This window comes from Scyliorhinus torazame, chromosome 7 (assembly GCF_047496885.1).
Source record: "Scyliorhinus torazame isolate Kashiwa2021f chromosome 7, sScyTor2.1, whole genome shotgun sequence".
NCBI classification, from domain to species: Eukaryota; Metazoa; Chordata; class Chondrichthyes; order Carcharhiniformes; family Scyliorhinidae; genus Scyliorhinus; species Scyliorhinus torazame.
This window is the reverse complement of record NC_092713.1, coordinates 48,250,735-48,270,909: the sequence shown is the minus strand read 5'-3', so window position 1 is coordinate 48,270,909 and position 20,175 is coordinate 48,250,735. Positions and strand designations below refer to the sequence as shown.

General features: G+C 42.9%; 1 protein-coding gene across 1 annotated transcript in view; it reads right to left on the bottom strand.

Annotated features, from left to right (window-relative positions):
* Positions 1-19,966, bottom strand: part of LOC140427278 (uncharacterized) — an 85,513-nt gene extending 65,547 nt beyond the window's left edge. Inside the window, exon 1 of the mRNA XM_072512858.1 lies at positions 19,644-19,966. Coding sequence (XP_072368959.1) covers positions 19,644-19,785 — 142 coding nt within the window. The 5' untranslated portion in view covers positions 19,786-19,966. The remainder of the gene's footprint in view (positions 1-19,643) is intronic.
* Between the last annotated feature and the right edge of the window lie 209 nt (positions 19,967-20,175).

Below are 20,175 nucleotides of genomic sequence, written 5' to 3'. Positions count from 1 at the left end.
ATGTAAATCGAACCTCTTTAAAAGCAATAATCAATATGGATTCATGAAGGGAATGTAACTCGCTGGATTTCTTTGAGGGATTGACATAGGAGTTTGATTGGGTAAGGCATTGAATGTAGTGTACTTATATTTCAATGAGGCCTTTGATCCTGATCCTCTGGCAAAGCTGCTACTGAGGGTAAAGAAAGTATGAGCCAGTAGGACTATTTTCGAATGAATACATAATTGGTTGACAAAGTGGTACAGGGATTATCATCAGTCGCAGAAAATGTTAACAGTGAGAGCCTGGAAGATCTGTGTTGGGGCTTCTTTTACATAATATCTTCATAAATTGTCTGGAGTTCATAAATGGTTAAATTACCAAATGATACAAAGCTACTGAAGAGTGGTAGACTCCAAAAGTTGAGGAAAATGAGTTTCAAGAGCATTTAAATGTACCTGGGAAATGGGCAACAGCTGACAGATGAAACTCGAGCTAGCGAAAGGTTAAGTACTTATAATATAATCATCTTTATTGTCACAAGTAGACGTACATTAACACTGCAATGAAGTTACCGTGAAAAGCCCCAAGTCGCCACATTACGGCGTCTGTTCGGGTACACGGAGGGAGAATTCAGAATGTCCAAATTATCTAACAGCACGTCTTTTGGGACTTGTGGGAGGAAACCGGAGCACCCTGAGGAAACCCACGCAGACATGGGGAGAACGTGCAGACTCTGCACAGACAGTGACCCAAGCCGGGAATCGAACCTGGGACCCTGGTTGCTGTGAAGCAACAGCGCTAACCACTGTGCTACGTGCCGCCAAATTGAGAGGAACAAAAGTCACGAAGGGGTTATTACCTAAATGGAAAGACAATAAAGCACAGGGAAAATGAAAGATACCTGGACGTCCTGATTGACAATGAAATGAAACTATCACAGCAACAGTGGATGGCAACAAGGGAAGCAAATCTGATGCAATTGCACATGGCTTTCTGACCATTAATGAATGGTACCTGACTTCTCACGAGCAGCACTAAGTCAGAAATGTACCCTGATTAGGTTGAAGCAGTGAAAGGAGAGCCCCAAGTTGCATCAAATTCATGCTATGCCTGACTCTGGGAGTTTGAGAAAGAGAGGAAATGTTCCATTCCTCAGCAGTGACATTTCCCAGCTTCACCTAAGTATACACAACTATTTAAAACATCTAATATACATCATTCTTTATAAAAAGACCAGCAACAGACATTGGATTAAGTTTCCTCTCGACTCCAATTGAAATCATAAACTTTGGCATAATGAACATTTCGGATTTCACAACAAATCATGAACAGACAAAGTTTCCCCTCATAGCTTATAAATTGCCGTTCAACCCAGTGTCAACATTTATACATGAGTAAGGGTAAATTAGTGAAGATTATTTGGATTCATTCCAATTTTGGTACAGATACCCCTTCCCTCCATTTTATCTAAAATGTAAATCTGACCTGAAAAGAACACGAGTAATAGTCAGTAAAGCGCAGGGTGGAAATCTTACAGAATAACCCACGGAACGGATAACCTCATTATATAAACACAAGAGAACAACATCTAATGTAGAAAAATGTCAATCTGATGACCTTTTCATGTCAGATGACTGAGCTCCACTCTGGGACCCAAGCATTTAATCAGGACTGAAACTCGAATGCTGTACTGAGGAAGTGCCATTATTTGAATAAAGTATTAAACCGAGGCTCCTTCTGCATGCTCTCAGCAGTTTATATGGGCATTAGAGATTCCATATTTGAAGAGGAGCAGGAAACTCCTCAGTACCTCAGCCAATATTAATCTCCTGAACAACAGTCACCAGAAATGGAATACATTCATCTCATTAGTGTTTGTGAGAACTTGTATGCTAAATGGCTGGCATGTTTACCTACAAAGGAAAGGTCACTTCAAAGTAATTCATTGTGTGGGGAATGCTTTGAGTTGTTTCTGCGATGTGTCATCATTTAAATGCATGCATCCCTTTCTTATTCATTTATAGTTAGGTGTGGACTTCTTTACTCTAAGAATCTTTCATTCCTGCTCTTTCTAGTGTCAGGCCTGTCAGAGTAACAATTTAATGTACTGCTCTGCTTACATCTTGGCGTATGAAAACAAAAGTACTTTGAACATTTGGAAGTTACTTGTTACAATTTAAAACTATTGCTCCTTTACAGTACAGTAATAATCTTCATTCTACATCCTGTGCTCAAAACTATATCAAATCAATATCAGGTGCTTTTGTGTCAGGCTTACCAGGGGTACACACAAAGTATCAATCCCTGGACTCAGTCCCAACAACATACCTTAATCACAGCTGAAGACTGCCTCTTAATACAGTCAGTCTGATATTCCCATTTCTCACACAAGAAATGTTGTGACTTGTCAAAGCAAGACTATTAATTTCATGTCTATTGCTGCCAAGTTATGAGCAGTTTTGCTATGAGTTCACGCTGACTAAAAAACTCAGGCTCCAAATGCCAAAAAGTTCATTTTAGACCATTATAGTAGAGACAGCCGCTGTAAGTTTTAGATGGATTCATACCCAGGTCCTGAAGGTATCCAAACCCAGTGTTCTATAAATGTATCCTTGAAAACTGTTTCTGTATGAAGGACATTATTTTCAATGTTTCTAAGGGGAGCTGCAGGTGCTTACCTCTGCTCCGATCATCTCTTGGAAGACTTTCTCCCACACCACACTAATGAACCATGAGGCATCAGCTGGCCAATTCTATAGTTGGAGTGAGAGACGACACTATCAACACCGGGGTAAGAACAGGGACCTACAGTTGTAACATTGCAATCAAATAAAAATGTTTGAGAACTTGTTCCAGGCCTAAACATTTATATTAAGCATTGGACAGAGAATAGTGGATGCCTAAGAGTGCCTCATATCACACAAGGAGTTCAGATCACACGATGGATCGCAAAGGATCAAGAGATTTATCAATGTTGTCTGAACCCAGAGAGCTCATTCCAGTTTGAGCACAGCCTCAGCTATTTTTATTCGCTATCAAAGGGACGGTCTGCCTTTTTGAGATTTGCGAACCTTCGCTTTCAAGTTTAATTGTCAAGAAGGGGTTGCTTCAACAGTAAAATAATACACAACTGGCTTTTGAAAAGTTCTCCTTGCTCAAGTGCCTCATTTAGCATACAGACAAAATTACTTTTAGATAGGGCGGCACGGTGGCACAGTGGTTAGCACTGTTGCCTCACAGTGCCGGGGCCCCGGGGTCAATTCCGGCCTTGGCTGACTTTGTGGATACATTCTCCCCATTTCTGCGTGGGTTTCCTCCGGGTGCTCCGGCTTCCTCCCACAGTCCAAAGATGGGCAGGTTAGGTGGATTGGCCATGCTAAATTGCCACTTAGTGTCCAAAGATGTGCAGGTTAGATGGGGTTGCAGGAATAGGGTGGGGGAGTGGGCATAGGAAGGGTGCTCTTTCAGAGTGTTGGTGCAGACTCGATGGGCCGAATGGCCTCCTTCTGCACAGAAGGAATTCTATGGTTCTATGCTAGGTGAAAGAGACTGTAAACTCTTCCTTTATAAATGTGTTTACATTATGAGTGTATAGAAGACCTTCCCCAGCAGTTGCCAAGGAAGGGTGCAGCCATGATTGTTTTTGGTCTTACAGTAATGAGCAACCCAGGATTTTACCTTGACTTTTATGAATGTAACCATGTCTTTATTTATGAATTTGAATTAATCAAACCAGGCATTCAACTTCATTCTTTTTACGTTTACAAAGTTCTTATAAAATCATAGCTGAATTAGATGTGCATTCTCCCCAGATGAACTTTCCATAGCTTTAATAAAAACATGAAAAGGGAAACTAAACTCTTAAAACAAACTAAAATATTTTATTCATACATTCCCTTTCCATTATATTCCTAGCTTTGTTCGCAAATATGTTAAGTCCAGCTCAGAAGCTCTTAAAATCAAAATGAAATGAATGAATGAATAGGTATATGATCTGAATCAGAAAGAAAACAGGTTTTATAGATCAGCAGACCTAATATATAAATGTAAAAATTAACCGGTGAAATAAATTGCCACTTTGAAAAACAAATATATACTTAGCTGAAAGATTCAGAGAAGGAATGGAAAATTCACAATACTAAATGGATAATGGTTTGGTATCAATACGAGAAAGAAATTAAAGGATCAAATTCAGTCCAGTCCATTGAACTATACAAGACATGCATCAAATGTATGGGCCAAAAGATTAGTTGGCCTTTCCTACAATACAACTTCAACTGCATAATGTTATTGTGCATTTAAAAAAGGACAATATTATATCATGAAATGCACAATGTATTATTCTGCTGCTGTGTGTTACCCAACCTGTCCATTTAAAACAAGTCCCATTGGTGTAGATCAGAAGATGCTGAGGTTAATTAAAGGGCATTTTATGTTATTTTATGAAATCATCGGGAAACAGTCTCTCTCTTGAACGTGTGACGGAAAATTTGTATGTCTGAAAAAGTGTGATGCCTGAAATCTGACAGAATGACATATGTTTTTAATCCAGCAGGGTTTACAGACTTTATTACCAGGAAAATGGTAGAAACTCAAAAGATAAATCAACTTAAAATGCTCCCGTACACTTTGTGCCTGTTAGCACTGGAATGGAAGAGGCTGGGGAGCAAACTGGTTGACCACATTCTCAATTCTGAACTCCTGCAGAGTGCCAGTATTAATGCCAACACAAATTTTCTACTAATCGGTTGTGAAGGAGGTACAGTGTTTCTTATGTTAACTTACTATATATTTGATAGAAAAATAACAGTCCCAACTTATCTAAGAATTCTGAAAATTAGTGACTTCTTGCAATTCTGTGGTGACCGATGAGAAGCTAAGCAACTCACCTTCAGGTTCCCTATCTCTCTCTTTGCTCTGTCACCAGCCACTAAGAGGAGCTGAAAAGTGAGCAAGGCTTCTCTTCCTGTGGAGAAGTATTTAACCGGTTTCCTTATTTGATAAGCCTGAGTTTTAGTTGCTGTTTTTAGTTATTTTCGAAGGTGAATTATGAACATCTCCCTTTTATCTTCCTTCTTGTAATGTGAAGACTCATAGCTCAGAATCCAAGACACCAAGGGTCTCAGTGGAATAGTATAATTTTCACTTTTCATCATTTTTACATTCTAGGTAAGAATACGAGGTGAGCAGTGGTTAAGTTGGGACATAACTTCTTACCAATTTTGTTGGTATGAAAATAGTGCACATTGGCTCGCTGGTGTGTCCGAGGTTTATAGACAAGGTCCAATAAAGTCTTCCTTCATGTTTTAATTTCCTCATACTAGGTGTCATGAAAATGAACCTGTGTTTCAACTTCAATATACTCCTTATAGCCTGAGTTCAATACTGCACAGATTACGGAAACATTAAGATTGGTTCAGCAACGTCTCTTGACTTTTGTATTCTATTCTTGATATAAAACCTAGATTTTTAAAAAATTATATAACGGATGTGACGTCAGCAATTGTTATCCATCTCTAATTCCCCTTGAGAAGATGGTGGTCGAGCCATCTTCTTAAACTTCTGCAGGCCACTTGATGTAGGTACATCTACAGTGCTATTGGAAAGCGTGTTCCAGGGTTTTGGTCCTACAACATTGATGGGACGGCAGTATCGTTGGCAGGTCAGGATGGTGTGTGGCATGGAGGGGAGCTTGAATGTGCTGGTGTTTTTTCTTTATAGCATTATCCATCTGCAGAGCTGTCTATATATTTTCTGAATCCGTACCCCCAAAATCCTATGCTCTTTTTCGGCAACAATTTTACTCCAGAATATAAAATACATCACTTCACTCTGAATGATACTGAAATGCACCTTCCACTTTTTAGCCATATTATTCAATATTCCTTTGCAACTTCTCTTAATTTTCTCAAAAATTAACTGCACTTCCTGTTTTGGTATCATCTCCAAATTTCAACACCACCTTTTCCAAGCCCATATCTGAACCTTTGATACACAGAGGTAACTTAGAACTGAACCCTTCAAGACACCTCTATTCACAACCCGCCACTCAAGAAAATCCCGTTAACTCCTACCATTTAACTCCTACCCGGTTTTTAATCTGGTTCACTATCTTCTTCTAGCTCCATAACCATTTCACCTCTAATATTTTTCCATCTGGTACCTTGTCAAAGGGCTTTTGGCCCAAGACCATGTATCCTACATTCCCTTCATTGGCAATGCCTGTAAGATCCTCAAAGAAATCTGGGGGTTTGTCAAACAGCGTCCAATTTGAAATCTGTGCTAGTTACTTCGAACAATTTTCTCTTCAAATCAAACAAAACCTATGGCAATGTTACTTTTTCCATTTAACCATCTGCTGTTCTCCACTATGTTCCTCACAGATATTTATTTGCCTGGGCAAGTAAATGGGTGTGTTTTCCCCCTCCCCATGATTCTGTCCCATTTTTACTGTTGATCCTGCAAAATCTTTCAACACCAAGGAAGAATCCGTACCCAAAATGTCTTATCTGTTCTCTCCGGATGCTGTCTGAGCTACTGAATGTTTCCTGTGTTTTCTATTTGTGTTTCAGATTTCTAGCATCAGCACTATTGTATTTTTTATTCATGCTGTAGATACTTCATTCATCCCAAGATTTCCACAGACCAACCAATAAACAACACAACCACCAGAATCACAGGAACCACTGTATCCTGCATCTCAGTGCATCTATCTCTATGTCCTCTGGTTACATTTCCAACCAGATTTATCTTACTCCAATAATAAAACAGTTAATCGATGTGCTTCAACTATTATTTATTGTTTGCTCATGATATCCACAGATTGGTTAAAAGCTTTTTTTATAATCTTTAGTCTCACAATTTAGGTCTGCTCATTTTAAACCAGTATCCTTTAGCTCCAGGTTTATAGTCCAAAGCAATAACCTACTTGCACATGCAATGTCTATGCTTTTTTTAATATTTAAAGAAATGGAATAGCTGCAGTGAAAACAAGTTTCTTTTCACGGATAACTCGTAACTTTAATTCAGAATATGAAAAAAATTTCAAACACACAAATGTGCTTTGAAGATCCATCCCGCTGCACCCACTTTCTGGTGCGGTGCACCTCCGGGATACTCCACCCCACCAGCCGGTCAATGGGATTTCCCATTGTGCGCATCCCCACGCCGTCAGGAAATCCACAGGTGTGAGTGCACTGCCGGCGAAACGGAGCACCACGCCAATGGAGAATCCAGCCCAAGGTGCCTCAAATAATGCACAATGGTTGCCAATCTCCTCTGTTGCCACCATAACTTCGCTAAAAAACAAATTTGTACACATTAATGAGGTTTCCACCCCACCTCCAGCAGTTATGTCAGCAGCAGAGTGGGAGCATCTTCAAGGAAATCCCTGATCAATATTCCGTGTATAGTGTTGGGCGGCATGGTGGCACAGTGGTTAGCACTGCTGGCTCACAGCACCAGGGACCTGAGTTAAATTCCGACCTTCGGTGACTGTGTGGAGTTTGCATGTTCTCCTCGTGTCTGCGTGGGTTTCCTCCGGGTGCTCTGCTTTCCTCCCACAGTCCAATGATGGCAGGTTAGGTGGATTTGCCATGCTAAATTGCCCCTTAGTTCCAAGGGATGTGCAGGTTAAGTTGCGGGGTTACGGGATAGGGCGGGGTGGCTGGAGGAGTGGACCTAGGTAAAGTCCTCTTTCGGAAGATCCATGCAGATTTGATGGGCCGAATAGCCTCCTTCTGCACCATTGGGATTAGATTATATTCTATTCACTATCCACAGTATTTTAAAACCTTTCATTTATTGAGGATATTCTGACCAAGTATTTAATCCAATGTTGGTGCAACAGACAGATACAAGTAGCAGCCCCAAATGAAGTAATTCTCCTATACATTAGTCAGCTAGAAAGAAGGAAAATTGAAAGTGCATTTATATAGTATCTTCGCATCATTTTGCAGCCATCGGATCATTTATGAAATGCATTAATTGATGTTATGTCAGCAAGCACGGCAGTCAATTTTTACATAGCCACGACCCACAATGAGCAAGAAAACAAATCATCAGTCAATCTGTTTTGGTGGTGTTGCTTGAAGAGAAAAGTTGACTTGCACATGTGAATACTCTACTGTTCTTCGAATAGAACCTCAGGATCTGTTAGGATCCTGGTTTTGTGTCTTATCGCAAAAAACAACACCCCCAACAATGCAAGATTCACTTAGTACTACACTGAAGTGTGATCCCAGATTGTGTGTTCAAGTAGTTGCATGCGGCACCATCAAAGAAGTTTTATTCTCTGCACCAGCAAGAGTAAAGAACTCAGCCTGCCAGATAAATTGTTGTTATAGTCAATGTTAGCCAGCAGTGGCAATCAATTTTCTTGCCATGGGGAGTTTGAGGGCTAAGCTAATCTGCGCAGGTCAGCAATACCTTTTTATAATCCTGGCCTAGATGGAAGCCAGCCGAAATGAAAGTCATGATGCAGACCTTTTAACAACTGTGGGAGCATAAGACTGCATGTAGAGAATTGTTTATCTGATCCGTTACTATGTTAAATGCACTTGTATAAATACCAGTTGGTGATTGTTGATAATGACGCTGTACAACATAAATGGAACAGATTTCAGACAACAAGAAGGCAAGGCAGATAGAAGATTCTGTGCAATACAAAGCTTACACGCTGAAATACCTAATGCTTTTTCCATTCCTCCCTCCCTCCCCTCATGCTTCTCCCAGTCTCTGCCTCGTCAGCTGGCCGGGCAATAACAGTTAAGCAAAATTGTTGTGGAGGCAATTATAAATTATATGAAAAGATATGGGGCTGGATTCTCCGTCGGCGGGATCCTCCGTTTCACTGGCAGCGCTCTCAGCCCGCGGATTCCCCGATGGCATGGGGGTATCCACAATGGGGAAACCCCATTGCCCAGGGCTGCTGGCGGGGGTGCGCCACACCAAAACACGGGTGCGGCGGGTCGGAGAATCCGCCATGTTGTTTGCAACTATTAGTGGCAAAACTTTCCCTATTTGTTTATGTGTTCTTTACAATGCGACATTACACCAAGGCTCTGTCAGCTCTCTCAGCTGGCATAACAGATCTAAAGGCACTATTTTGAAGAAGAGAAGGGTGGGTCGTGGAGGGGTTGAATTATCTCTGGTATCCTGGTCAAACTTTATTCCTCAAATCAACATGTGGGCAGCACGGTAGCATTGTGGATAGCACAATTGCTTCACAGCTCCAGGGTCCCAGGTTCGATTCCGGCTTGGATCACTGTCTGTGCGGAGTCTGCACATCCTCCCCGTGTGTGCGTGGGTTTCCTCCGGGTGCTCCGGTTTCCTCCCACAGTCCAAAGATGTGCTGGTTGGGTGGATTGGTCATGACAAATTGTCCTTAGTGTCCAAAATTGTCCTTAGTGTTGGGTGGGGTTACTGGGTTATGGGGATAGGGGGGAGGTGTTGACCTTGGGTAGGTGCTCTTTCCAAGAGCCGGTGCAGACTCGATGGGCCGAATGGCCTCCTTCTGCACTGTAAATTCTATGAAACATCATTAAAACATATTGCCCCAGGAGTAGCAGTAATACTGCTGACCATGATTAAAGTTGTCTATGAAGACCTAGGTGAGCTGTAGCATAGATATTAGTTTTACCAACACCAGTTTGAGTCTAGCACCTAATCAAGGGCATCTCCAGGCAACAGAATAAGCAGCCAAATCACCTTGAAGTAGTCTTATGGACAGAAAATCAGGAACTAAAATGCTCTGAATGTTACACTTCTAATCATAATGTGTGAGAACAAACTAAATGACTAAACATATACATTGGATAAAGATAGAAGCTGAAATATCTTAAAGGAAATTTATAAAATATTAAATTGTGATGTTTATCAAAGCAGGAAAATTTACATTCCACAAATATAAATCATATTTCAGGCACAGTGAGACTGTTCAGTATGAAATTAGAATAACTTACTCTTTACAGTGCAGAAAGGAGGCCATTAGGCCTATTGAGTCTGCACTGCTCTCTGAAAGGGCATTCTACCTAATGTACCACCCCCCACTTCCACCCCCAGGAGATGCACAGAATTCCTTTTTATTAATATATAAATTTAGTGTACCCAATTCATTTTTTCCAATTAAGGGGCAATTTACCGTGGCCAATCCACCTCGCCTGCACATCTTTGAGTTGTGGGGGCGAAACCCACGCAAACATGGGGAGAATGTGCAAACTCCACACGGATAGTGACCCAGAACCGGGATCGAACCTGGGACCTCGGCGCCGTGAGGCCGGAATGCTAACCACTGCGCCACCGTGCTGCCCTCTGAATTCCTGACAGCAATTTCTGGATTCTCATGTCTAACTGTGCATGTACAAACTCCCGAAGTTGTTCTGTAGAGGGGTCATTGCGACTTGAAACATTAACTCTGTTTTCCCTCTCCACAGATGCTGCCAGACCTGCTGAGTTTATCCAGCATTTTCTGTTTTTATTTCAGATTTCTACCATCTGCAATATTGCTTTCCCCAAATTGTTGTTAGTTTCAAAGGAGTCATGATTGCTGCCTCTCCGTCATTGCTACTACCACAACATCTGGGTCATTAATTGTCTAGTCACTATCACACTGCTGATTGTGAGAGACATTGCTGTGTGCACATTATGTATTCAACCTTACCAATTAGAATCATAAAATCACAACAGTGCAGAAGGAGGCCGTTTGGCCCATCGAGTCTGCACCGACCCTCTGAAGAGCACTTCTATGTTAAATTTCATCTGCCACTTTACCACGCACTCCACCAACCCATCTATATCATTTTGGAGATTATAACTATCCTCTACACTGTCCACCACTTGGAAAATCTTTGTGTTGTCTGCAAATATCCCAACCGTGCTCCCCACGTGCAAGTCCAAATCATTAATATATAACACCAACTGTAAGGGTCCCAACACCGAGCCTTGTGGAACACCACATGTAACAACTTTCCAATTGCAAGGACAGCCATCAACCATTACCCTTTGTTTCCTGATACTAAGGCAACATTTTATCCCTGTAGCCCACGGGTTTTCACTTTCTTGACCAATCTGTCATGTGGTACTTTGTCAAACGCCTTGCGTGCACAACATCCGCTGCACGACCTTCACCAACCCTTCTTGTCACTTCCTCAAAGAATTCAATCAAATTTGTGAGGCAAGACCTTCCTTTAACAAATCCATGCTGACTATCCCTGACTAGTCTATGCCTTTCTATGTGACAGTTAATCCTATCTCTCAGGATTAATTCTACTAATTTGCCCACCACCAAGACTAACTGGCCTATAATTGTGTGCCATTTCCTTCGATCCCTTTTTAAACAGTAGAACCACGTTAGCATTTCTTCAGTCCTCCGGTACCTCCCCTGTACCTAGTCAGTGTTGGAAAATCATCCTCAGAGAATTTGCTATCTCGTCCCTACCTCCTTCATTGGCCCCGGAAACGATCCATCTGGCCCTGGTGACTTATCAACTTTCAAGGATTTCAACCCATCGAGTACTTTCTCTCTCTTTATGATTATCCCATCCAATATCTCAGTGTTCCTCCTGCACTACTATATCTGCAACATCCATTTCCTTTGTAAACACGGAGACAAAATATTCATTTAAAACCCTTCCCACAGCCTCTACATCTACACACAAGTTCTCTTCTTCATCTCTGATAAGAACATAAGAACTAGGAGCAGGAGTAGGCCATCTGGCCCCTCATGCCTGCTCCACCATTCAATGAGATCATTGCTGATCTTTTGTGGACTCAGCTCCATTTTACGGCCCGAACACCATAACCCTTAATCCCTTTATTCTCCAAAAAACTATCTATCTTTATCTTAAAAACATTTAATGAAGGAGCCTCTACTGCTTCACTGGGCAAGGAATTCCATAGATAGGGCAGCACGGTAGCATTGTGGATAGCACAATTGCTTCACAGCTCCAGGGTCCCAGGTTTAATTCCTGGCTTGGGTCACTGTCTGTGCGGAGTCTGCACATTCTCCCCGTGTGTTTGTGGGATTCCTCCAGGTGCTCCGGTTTCCTCCCACAGTCCAAAGATGTGCAGGTTAGGTGGATTGGTCATGATAAATTGCCCATAGTGTCCAAAATTGCACTTAGTGTTGGGTGGGGTTACTGGGTTATGGGGATAGGGTGGAGGTGTGGACCTTGGGTAGGGTGCTCTTTCCAAGAGCCGGTGCAGACTCGATGGGCCAAATGGCCTACTTCTGCACTGTAAATTCTATGAATTCACATCCCTTTGGATGAAGAAGTTCCTCCTAAACTCAGTCCTAAATCTATTTCCCCTTATTTTGAGGCTATGCCCCCTAGTTCTGCTTTCACCTGCCAGTGGAAACCACCTGCCTGCATCTATCCTATATATTCCCTTCATAATTTTATATGTTTCTATAAGATCCCCCCTCATCCTTCTAAATTCCAACGAGTACAGTCTCAGTCTACTCAACCTCTCCTCGTAATCCAACTCCTTCAGGTCTGGGATTAACCTAGTGAATCTCCTCTGCACACCCGCCAGTGCCAGTACGTCCTGGAGTACTGGCACTGGCGGGTGTGCAGAGGAGATTCACTAGGTTAATCCCAGAGTTGAAGGGGTTGGATTACGAGGAGAGATTGAGTAGACTGGGACTGTACTCGTTGGAATTTAGAAGGATGAGGGGGGATCTTATAGAAACAAATAAGATTATGCAGGGAATAGATAGGATAGATGCGGGCAGGTTGTTTCCACTGGCGGGTGAAAGCAGAACTAGGGGGCATAGCCTCAAAATAAGGGGAAGTAGATTTAGGACTGAGTTTAGGAGGAACTTCTTCACCCAAAGGGTTGTGAATCTATGGAATTCCTTGCCCAGTGAAGCAGTAGAGGCTCATTCATTAAATGTTTTTAAGATAAAGATAGATAGTTTTTTGAAGAATAAAGGGATTAAGGGTTATGGTGTTCGGGCCGGAAAGTGGAGCTGAGTCCACAAAAGATCAGCCATGATCTCATTGAATGGTGGAGCAGGCTCAAGGGGCCAGATGGCCTACTCCTGGTTCTTATGTTCTTATGTCCTTTCTCAAGTAAGGAGACCAAAACTGAACACAATACTCCAGGTGTGGCCTCACTAACACACTTTTTCCTTAACTAACCTTTTACCATTAATATATTAGTAAAACATCTTCGGGGGTTTCTTTAACTTCACTTGCTAATCTTTTTCATGCCCTCTCTTTGATTTCCCGCTTGACTTCATCGCCGCACTTCCTATACTCATCTAGGCTATCTGCAGTGCTTAGTTCTTTGTTTGATCTTCCCCTATATTCTTCTAAACAACCAGAGGAGTCTAGATTTGGCAGGGCCACTCTTATTGTGGAGCTGAGTCCACAAAGATCAGCCATGATCTCATTAAATGGCGGAGCAGGCTCGAGGGGCCAGATGGCCTACTCCTGTTCCTAGTTCTTATGTTCTTATTTTCGGAGGGGACATGTCTGCTTTGTGCATTTAAATTCTTGCTTTTTCCACTGGTTTTCCACTGATTTATCCTCTAGCAGTGCTGGCCATTTCACCTAAACCAAATTCCTTCTAATTTCGGTTAAATTTGCTTTCCCCCAGTTCAAAATTTTTACCAAAAAGAAAATGCTGGAAAATCTCAGCAGGTCTGGCAGCATCTGTAGGGAGCGAAAAGAGCTAACGTTTCAAATCCAGATGACCCTTTGTCAAAGCTCAAAAGTCAATTTTTTTACTCCAGCTTTATCTTTGTCCTTTTCCATCGTAATACTGAATCTAACTGAATTGTGATCACTATCCCTGATATGGTCACCAACTTTCACTTCACCCACTTGCCCTTTTCGTTCCCCCAAGACTAGATCTAGCATTGCAGCTCCTCTTGTTGACTTTGGCTTGTCACTAATTGGTTGAAAAATATTTCTTGGTCACAATGCACAAATTTTTCTCCTTCAGTTCCCCTCATATTATTTGAATCCAACTTGATATTGGGATAGTTAATGTCTTCTACTATTATTGCCCTCTTGTTCTTACAGGCAGATATTTGCCTACATATTTAATCTTATATCTCCCTTTCACTATGTGGGTGGCTGTGGATTACTCCCAGTAGTGTCACTGCCCCTTTCTTATTTCTAAGATCAACCCATAGAGCCTCATTTGTTGACCCATTTAGTATATCATCCCTTCTCACAACTGGAATTGATTCTTTAACCATTAGCTACTTCCCCTCCTTCTTTATCTCCCACTCTGTGCTGCCTGAAAACTCGGTATCCAGGGATATTGAGCTGCCAATTTTGCTGCTCCTATAGCTAGGTTTCCGTTATAGAAACAACATTATGGGCGGCATGGTGGCACAGTGGTTAGCATTGCTGCCTTACAGTGCCAGACACCCAGGTTTGATTCCGACCTTGGGTAACTGCCTATGTAGAGTTTGCGCATTCTTCCCATGTCTGCATGTGTTTCCTCTGGGTGCTCCAGTTTCCTCCCACAGTCCAAGGATGTGTAGATTAGATGGACTGGCAAAGCAAAATTGCCCCTAGGTGTGATTATGAGGATATCCCTCTTTCAGAGGGTCGGTGCAGACACAAAGGGCCAAATGGCCTGCTTCTGCACTGTTGGGATTCTATGATTCTATGATCCTGCTGCCATGTGGTTAGCACTGTTGCTTCACAGCTCCAGGGTGCAGTCTACCTGTGCCCTTAACTCATCTACCTTGTTTGTAATACTCCTTGCATTGACGTATAAACAGTTCAATCCCACCGTTTTCCCTTGCTGGAACCTTTTTAATCCTTGCTTCTCCTGTAATTCCAAACCTATCACTACATCTTCTACAAAGCTAGCTAATGCTCTACTTCCATTTTCCTGATCTGAATTTAGCCTATCTGATCCTACTCCTGGGATTCCATCCTCTCTAGTTTAAATAATCTGATTGATCAATGATAATAATCTTTTATTATTGTCACAAGTAGGCTTACATTAACACTGAAATGAAGTTACTGTGAAAATCCCCCAGTCGCCACACCCTGGCGCCTGTTCGGGTACACCGAGGGAAAATTCAGAATGTCCAAATTACCTAACATGCTTGTCTTTCGGGACTTGTGGGAGGAAACCGGAGCACCCGGAGGGAAACCCACGCAGACACGGGGCGAACGTGCAGGCTCCGCACAGTGACCCAAGCCGGGAATCAAACCTGGGACCCTTAAAATTTGAATCTTTTTTCTTTCTGTTGCTCTAGCTGTAATAACTTGAATGTTCTCCCCCCCCCCCCCCCACAAAAAAGGTGCTGCTGGGGCGTCACCGCCTGGAATAGATGCTGTCAAACTGGGGAGATGCTTCTACAAATTGCCCACCATGACTAAGCATTCTCGCGATTAGCTGTGATCTGCTTCAACTTGACCGGACCGTGGAGGTGTAGATTTGTCTCTGTTAAACTCTCGAGGCTGACAGCGGACTTGTGAATGGTGCAGACTCTCGGTGAATGGCGCAGTGGTCCTTTGCTCTGGAGACTCTTCATTCAAGGTCACCAATACTGCGTCTTTTTCGGCGCATCTCGTCAATGTTGTGAACCGAGTGGACATGACTCGTACGCCGGGGGTCAGAATTGCTATTCAAGACAGAAGGAGGAAAACTCCAGCCCAGCCAAAAATCCACATGCACGTTTCCAGTATATTGGAGGGGGCTGCAGACCCCATGACCAATTCTCGCCCAACATGGTTCAGGGGCGCTGGAGGTCGGTTGAAGCCTCTGTACCACTCAGCCTGGGCTCAAATGAACAACCTCAGCACCAGGCAGGGACTGAACCTGGGACCTTGGCAATCTGCTCTCGGCCCCGCTCATTGAGGAGTGCAGATGAAATTATTTTTTTGTTTTTGTGAAATTCTTGGATTTAAGAGTTGGGTTTGGATTAATATTACGATTTGTCTAATTCTGATTTACTGGGGGAAAAGCAAACTTTAAAAAAGGGCTAGCCGGTCTCCGTGCCGGTGTTTTATCCCCCTGCCTCAGCAGGGTTGTGTATTGCAAAGAGGCTTTGACAAAAAGTCAGCCAGACTCGAAACATTAGCTCCTTTCTCCACAGATGCTGCCAGACCTGCTGGGGTTGTCCAGTGTGTTCTGTTTGTGTTGTATTGCAGATAATTGTCGCTACATTTAAACGCCCTAGGTTAATTTAAAGCGTTTGCATTTCTGGCACCATATGAGAAGACCCCAAAGTGAAATAATAGCCTTCTTCCCCCTTTTTTAAAATTCCCTTTTATTATTTTGCATCATCATGCCTGCAGAGTATTTGCTGTGTGTGTGATGCAAGATATAAATCATAGCGGGACAGGCTATTCGACCATCACGTTGAGCCAATGCTTTCACTCCAGTCTAATATTACTCCGCCACCCTGTTCTTTATGTCATGGAACTATTGAACTCTCAGTTTAAGAACTCTTAGAAACTATATATTCTAAGATGCCCTGCAAAGGATATTTGCTTAAGCTTCTTTTTAATTCCTTCTGTGATCGTCTACTTGTCCGTGTTCTCTCTTTGTACTTCATTGACCAGTGGAAATGACACTATTTATCGTATCAGAATGCGTCACAATCCTGTCAGGACCTCAGGCAGGTCCTCCCACCCCCTCTCCCCGCCTTCAACCTTTCTAAATTCTAATGAAAATGCGCCCAATTTATCGATATGCCCCTCATCCCTGTTAACATACTCGGTAATCTACAGTGAAATGAAATGTGAAAAGTATTGTGATTAGAATAGCTTTTGTTCTGAATAGATGCTACCTGAATACTGTATGAGGTTAAGTTCAAGGTTGTCGGTCCGTACGGAGAGGCAGAGCTACTCAAGGGCCTCCTTGTGATACTATTGCACAATGAAGACAAGTCTTGTGTCTCCAATTTACTCATGTTAAGAAAGACAGTTTCTCAAGGGTAGCACATAATAGTCTATATCTTCCAAACTGAATATATATATGTGCAGCTCCGTTGTTGGCGGCGATTAAGGACACGCTAACACAGCCCAGGGACAGAGTAGTATTATGAATCAAGCTGTTATTTTCTGTTCCTTCACAATTGAGTCACTGTAAACTTCATCCCAGCCATTTATCCCAGCATCCGAAAACGGCCAGGCTGACTGTGATAGGATGTTCACATGTTTGATATTTACTGGTACTGGTCAGGAGTAATACGAATACAATTGTTGGTGTCAGCTGTGAAGATCTAAAATGCGCTCCTCACAAGTAATCTCTCGATTCCAAAATAGAACACAGGCAATAAGCGACTTCTTTTAAAACGGGGTGTGTTGGGGGAAAGGCGGGGGGGGGGGGGGGGATGGTGTGCTCAGTGGGGACAGTGAGGTCAGGCAGGTTAGTGTATCCAAAGATGGAGGAAATTGTGAGAATCAGATAAAGACTTTTCTCAAAATTGCAAGATGGGTGTTCTGCAGGAGAACATTTCTAGTTGTACACTACAATATGTAGAACTCCGAATCACTGTGACAGGAGGGGGGACAGGTTGCAAATTGTCATCCTTGACAACCTGTGGTTCGAGGAAATCTTTATAACGGTTTGTTAGCAACAAAAGCACTGCCCCACAATCTTAGAAACATTCAATTTGAAGCAATGTGTTAATGCTTTTAACTTGTGGAACAGATTGAGGCACTCAGCAGTCGCGTGTTATGAGGAAATTAAAAGCATTGGGTTGAGTGTTGCGTCAGAAGGAAATTGTGAAAGATATGTACACTTTATACAACAATTAGAACAATGAACAGCCTTTTCCATGTTGCTACCTGTTTGATGAGCATTCATATTCAACATCTGTTTTCATGTTTCATCTCAAATTAAATGTTCAATCCATTATTGATGCAATGGAATGTGAGTTACATTTTTTGTTACCACATAATCTGTACACCCAACACTTGTTGTACAAATAACATTGCAGCCATGCCTTCGTCATACCTCATGGCAGGCTGGAAAGTTCTCAATTCATGGGACCTAATGTCTGATTAATTGTTCTGACAGAAAATACAATGATCAATTTTTCATTTGAATCGTTTGTTGAACACAATCACATTCTTGACAATATAATTTTACTTCATGTATAGATTTGTGTTGCTGGCTGTGCCAGCATTTATTGCCCATCCCTAATTGCCCTTTCAAGGGGCAGTTAAGAGTCAATCACATTGTTGTGGGTCTGGAGTCACATGTCGGCCAGACCAGGTAAGGATGACAGATTTCCTTCCCTAAAGGATATTAGTGACACAGTTTTTTTTAAACAACAATGACAATGGTTTCATGGCAATCATTAGATTTTTATTCCAGCTTATTATTGAATTCAAATTTCACCATCTGCCATGGCGGGATTTTAACCTGGGTCCCCAGAGCATTATTCTGGATCACTGGCCCAGTGACAATGCTACCGCCTCCCCACCACTTATATTTTGTCTTTTATTGTTTTAATTTTAACATTTATTTCAGTGTTATGCAGCACAAAAGACTGACAGAGCGTATGTTTAGGCAAGAAACACCGGCCTGCTCTCCAACTAATACATCAGACATCAGCGCATTGCTTCAGAACACCTCATGCACCTATAGAATTTGCTGTTACGCAGATGACTCAATGTACAGAACCAAATGCTCTCATTCTCATCTTCCGATTTCCTCAGCTTGCCTAGAAATGTGCCCACTATATATATTATTAGAGATGTACAAACTGAGTTCTCCCTGTGTATCTGTGTTCTTGTATCTAACTCCACACAATTGACGTTGTCCTTCAGATTCACAAAGTATACCTGGAACGCTGGCCTTCAGAATAAATGCAGCCCTCTGCCCACCAGACCATTTAACATGCACTCTCTCACGCATGAGAGACCTTTCTCATGCCCCTGGCGTTAATGGTGCTCCACACGTATGTTACGGGGGGAGGAGGCAGGGATGCACCCAACCCAAACACACAATTAGCGGGGCGGCAGCTTCAATACAAAGTCAAAAAGGACCCCGATTTTAAAAAAAAGTCTTGCTAGGGTGAAGTGATCATCAGTACAGTTTTATTACTTAAGAGAACACATGTGGAAGAGAGCGGATGAACAAATTTGCACCAGCGAGTATCTCTGACCAACGTCACCCAGCTCTCTGACAGATGGCCCAGAAAGTGGGCACTTTCTCCCATGCCCCTAAAAGCGTAGCACTGTCCCTTTAGCGGGCCGCCCCCAGGTCAAAAGGGAAACAGTGCATTAAAAGGACAATTGCAGATGATGAAACATACACACACTCAAATGCACATTAGCCATTATTGAAGCTACGATCAAACTAATGGCACCCATCCATGGAGAATTGAGCGCAAGTTGTTACCAGAATGATGTGGGGAATGACATTCCATGGGGTCCTGTCTGAGCCCCGTCCAGACCTTCACTTTGAGTGACAGAGACAGTTTGTCGCCCACTACTGACCGCAAAGTGCCAGCAACCCCCCGGAGCACCCATTAGATCGGCGCTGATATCCCTGAATAGTCACTTTTGGAAAGAGTCAGTCTCACTTCACATGCATTCCAAAGAGACTGTCCATGAAGCAGATCTCTGCGTGATAATGCATAAATATGTGGGCCAAAGGCGCGGGCACGCAATAAAGACAGATGTTTCTAGATCAGAATAATGCACAGTGGCCGGATGGTTAAACTTACCGCCCGCTGCCTGCCTCCCAAACCGAGCTGCTTGCGCTGTGGGCCGGCTGCAGGCACTTCTCCTGCGCGCTGCTACAACTCCTCGCCTCTTGCAACGCATGCTGATGTTGTTTCGGGTTGAAATTGACATCGAGTCGGACATTTCTTGATCGGTTTCAGCGGCGAGGGGGTGAAATCTCCCGGGGCAGCTCTCAGGGGGCAGATTCCATGCTCATTTGGGATTTGGTGTTCCTGGGGAAGCGGCAGCCCCCGCTCTCTGTAACATGCTGCCGGCTGGAGGCTCCTTTGCCCCAAAGTCTCCACTTCCTGGAGCAGCCTCTCCGTCCTGCTCGAACCACCAGAGCGCTCTCCTTTCAATGAGGAACACCAAGATACACATCAGTCCCAAACGCGCGATTTCGGCAATAACACCCACCACATGGAAGGACGAAAACACCCAGAAGTAACTCAGAGGGATTTCCCCCAACAAGGTTGACACTGAAAGCTGATAGACGACCCCCCCCCCCCCCCCCCCCGCTTCCTCCCACCACCT